Source organism: Wasmannia auropunctata, unplaced genomic scaffold, assembly GCF_000956235.1.
Source record: "Wasmannia auropunctata unplaced genomic scaffold, wasmannia.A_1.0 LD336076.1, whole genome shotgun sequence".
Lineage (NCBI taxonomy): Eukaryota > Metazoa > Arthropoda > Insecta > Hymenoptera > Formicidae > Wasmannia > Wasmannia auropunctata.
This window is the reverse complement of record NW_012026814.1, coordinates 5063295-5067409: the sequence shown is the minus strand read 5'-3', so window position 1 is coordinate 5067409 and position 4115 is coordinate 5063295. Positions and strand designations below refer to the sequence as shown.

Sequence of the window (4115 nt, the reverse complement as noted above, 5' to 3'; positions counted from 1 at the left end):
AAGTTATTCAGAGTCACCAAATAAACGGAGGATGGACGGAGACCGCCCGCCACCGATTGGTTTTGATCTAATAAAAGCGTCCCTTCCATCACTGGTCGGGACTCTGTTTTGCATGTATTAGCTCTAGAATTACCACAGTTATCCAAGTAAATGTGGATGCAATCTAATGAACCATAACTGATTTAATGAGATATTCGCGGTTTTCACCTTAATTTGGCATGCACTAAAGCATGCATGGCTTAATCACTGAGACAAGCATATGACTACTGGCAGGATCAACCAGGGAGCTTCGTGTGTGCGTTCTCGTGCTACCGCTCTCTCGCCGTTCGCCGGAGCAAACGAGCGAGCGAGCCAGCGAGCGTAGCACAGAGAGCCGTGTGCGTGTGTCGATACATGCCGCCGGTCTCGCGAGCCGGTCGGCGACCCTCTGCTTCTTCATCGTTACATACGTAACCATGTTCACCGAACGTGTATATATACTCCGAGGAGTACACACAACGTCGGGGGTTTTGTTAAAAAGATCATGTATATTTCTGTTCTCTTTCTCCCATGATAGCGGAGCGTAGCCGCTCAGCCCTGACGCTAGATCGACGATGCGATACTCAGACGTCGAGGAACGTGCGTACTCAGACCGGTCTCACAGAGCCAACGTGCGAAGCACGATGCGCCCGCGATCGGCTGAAAAATTTCGCTAAGGCGTACAAGTAAGCGAGAAGAGAAATCGCCAGGGATCTCGCACTTCCGTCGCACTCGTATCCATGGAGTTGATGTTCAGTAAGCGCCACGATGCATCCGATCACGTTCGTTTGAGAACGAGGGAAGATCGCGCGACCAACACTATGTGCGCGCCACATAAGAGCCATTCGGTCTCGCGACACCGACTCGTGGCAATGCTGTGTTTGTATATAATATTATATCGTGTATTTCGGACGGCACGCTTCGGCAAGCGCGAGCGAACACCGGACGTTTCGTCGAACGAGTCGCTGAAGACGTCAGACGGAGCTGGGCGCCTGTCGAGCGATGTAACTCACCCTCCGTGCGAGAGTCGACGACTTCTCCGTCAATAGCGAGAAGAACGACCGACGTGCATCGCAACGATCACGGTCCGTGTTTCATAGACGTTCGAGAAGCCGTACGAGACACGTGTAACGCGTACGTACGACCGCAACGTACCGATCGGCTCGCCGAGCGCACCGCACCTCTTATAGTACCAAACCGAACGGACAAGCGGTCTGCGACGCACGGTCTTATGCACGGCCGCTTATGGGCGCGAACGTCGATAGACCGAGGCGCGCGGGACTTAGCCGCTGGAAGCGAGGTACCGCCGCGGCGTGTTGCTTTCGCCGCGTTTACCTCCGGCGCCGAAAATTCTCTGCTCTCGACGCGAACGCTCGACACGAGTGTACGGGCACGCGTGAGGCCGAATAAACCTGCAAGCACGCGAATCGACGTAATAATAAGGGCACTTGCGGGGAAGCGTCGAGGCGCCAGAGTTACCTTTGGACACGAATATTTTCAAAGTCCCGCGCTGAGTGTTGCTTTCGCAGACGGGACCGACGCGTTCTGCGGCCAAGTCCCTCGCCGCGTGTTGCTTTCGCCGACGGGGCTGACGAGCGATCCGCGGCCAAGTCCCTCGCGGCGTGTTGCTTTCGCCGACGGGACCGACGCGCTCTACAGCCAAGTCCCTCGCCGCGTGTTGCTTTCGCCGACGGGGCTGACGAGCGGTTCGCGGCCAAGTCCCTCGCGGCGTGTTGCTTTCGCCGACGGGACCGACGCGCTCTGCGGCCAAGTCCCTCGCCGCGTGTTGCTTTCGCCGACGGGCCTGGCGCGCGCTCCGCGGCTAAGTTCCTCGCCGCGTGTTGCTTTCGCCAACGGGATCGACGCGCTCTGCGGCCAAGTCCCTCGCGGCGTGTTGCTTTCGCGCGGCGCGTTGCCATTGCCGACGGGTCTGGGCGCGCGTGGGGTCTCGTCTAACCGACAAGACGAATCCCCAAGTCGAGGGCTGAGTCTCAACAGATCGCACCGTTATAACTGCTCTACCGAGTACAACACCCCGCCAAGTACCTAAGTAGTCTACAGACGATTCCGAGTCTCGACATCGGACTCGCGAAACTCATGTTCGACCGTTGGACGCCGTGCCGTCGTAGCGGTGAGATCCCGACGACGGGCGATGGTGCCGTACGGCAAACCGGGCTCCTGCGACGACCGGCCCGTGGACCGGCCGCTTAGTAGGTAAGTGTCACATTGTTTTGAGCCTTTCGACTCACAAAACTCCTAGAGATATCATTGCCACCTTTGACTAGAGGGGATACAGCCTTAGAGGCGTTCAGGCATAATCCCACAGATGGTAGCTTCGCACCACCGGCCGCTCGACCGAGTGCGTGAACCAAATGTCCAATCCTGCGGTTTCTCTCGTACTGAGCAGGATTACTATCGCAATGGCTAGTCAGTAGGGTAAAACTAACCTGTCTCACGACGGTCTAAACCCAGCTCACGTTCCCTGTTGGCGGGTGAACAATCCGACGCTTGGCGAATTCTGCTTCGCAATGATAGGAAGAGCCGATATCGAAGGATCAAAAAACGACGTCGCTATGAACGCTTGGCCGCCACAAACCAGTCATCCTTGTGGTAACTATTCTGACATCTTTTGCTGAAAACTCTTCAAGCCAAAAGGATAGGCCGTGTTTTCGCAGTCTCTATGCGTACTGAACATCGAGATCAAGCGAGCTTTTGCCCTTTTGCTCTACGCGAGGTTTCTGTCCTCGCTGAGCTGGCCTTAGGACACCTGCGTTATTCTTTGACAGATGTACCGCCCCAGTCAAACTCCCCGCTTGGCAGTGTCCTCGAATCGGATCACGCAGGAGTACAAACGGCGATCGGCCGAGGCCTCACGCCACTCTGACACGACTTGGCTCTGGAACACCGTGACCGCCGGGGCACGAAGCCCTCGGGGCACGCGCTCCGCCCAACCGAGTAAGTAAGGAAACGATGAAAGTAGTGGTATTTCACCGGCGATGTTGCCATCTCCCACTTATGCTACACCTCTCATGTCTCCTTACAGTGCCAGACTAGAGTTAAGTTCAACAGGGTCTTCTTTCCCCGCTAATTTTTCCAAGCCCGTTCCCTTGGCAGTGGTTTCTCTAGATAGTAGATAGGGACAGTGGGAATCTCGTTAATCCATTCATGCGCGTCACTAATTAGATGACGAGGCATTTGGCTATTTAACTAATTTATTTTCCATGTTTTACATAATATAATATAAGATCGTATTTATATAGTAGTAATTTACAATGCGCTGCATGGATACAGCTGAAAGAAAGGGTTCATGACCGTGGCGGCCCCCAATCAGACATCCGACGTACCTATGTTTCCTTGCCGTCATTGTCGTCTGGTTGAACCTCGTGAAGTTTCTATGGGAGCCGGAGATGACCCTCGTTGTTATGCTTCTCATGACTGTCCTCGAGACACCTAGTCCTGATAGGTTCGCAGCGGACGTTGCGTCCCATATGCCCCGCCATGTGAGTGTGGCCGTGGATACCATGATCCGCTGCTGTGGAACCTGGAACATATCTGCAACAGACCCCAATAACTCTCAATTTCCAGCATAGTACCCCTTCTTCCTTTCGTGGGTCTCAGCCAAGCTTTGGACGCGCGCCAGATACGATTTGAACGTCCAATACGCAGGCTCTCCCGTCCTTCGATGCCACTATGTCCGGCTTTCTGGCGCCCGCAGTCGTTCTGAATACGTGCTCACGTCTGACCTCGAATCCACGCCCATGGAGGTCCTGTGCCAAAGTTGCTGCTACTGCATCGTGTCGCAGCACCCTTCCGCAATGTGTCCTGAAGCACTGCTGGATTACATGCGCCGCCGTCTCCTGCACATCGCATCCTCCGCGACATCCCACATCTTCCTGTAACCTTCTTGGTCCTCGTGTTGTCCTTATTCTGGTTGGCAGGGCGTTGATCCAGACTCGGATATAATTTAGCCACTCCGCCGATGGGATGTGCACCATCGGATCCCTAATCCAGTCCGTCGAAGCCCTCACCCTGCCAGCCTCTTTCAACTCATATTCGTCTACTGTCTTGTAGAGCTCTTTTGGCCAGTCTTCGTCTTT

The 4115-nt window shown here is 54.9% G+C and overlaps 1 protein-coding gene across 1 annotated transcript in view; it reads left to right on the top strand.

The window, feature by feature from the left end:
• The window catches only part of LOC105449509, an 8138-nt gene extending 4742 nt beyond the window's left edge, over positions 1-3396 (top strand). The window contains exon 4 of the mRNA XM_011688766.1: positions 3279-3396. Within this exon, the coding sequence (XP_011687068.1) occupies positions 3279-3396 (118 nt within the window). The remainder of the gene's footprint in view (positions 1-3278) is intronic.
• Positions 3397-4115: the final 719 nt, after the last annotated feature.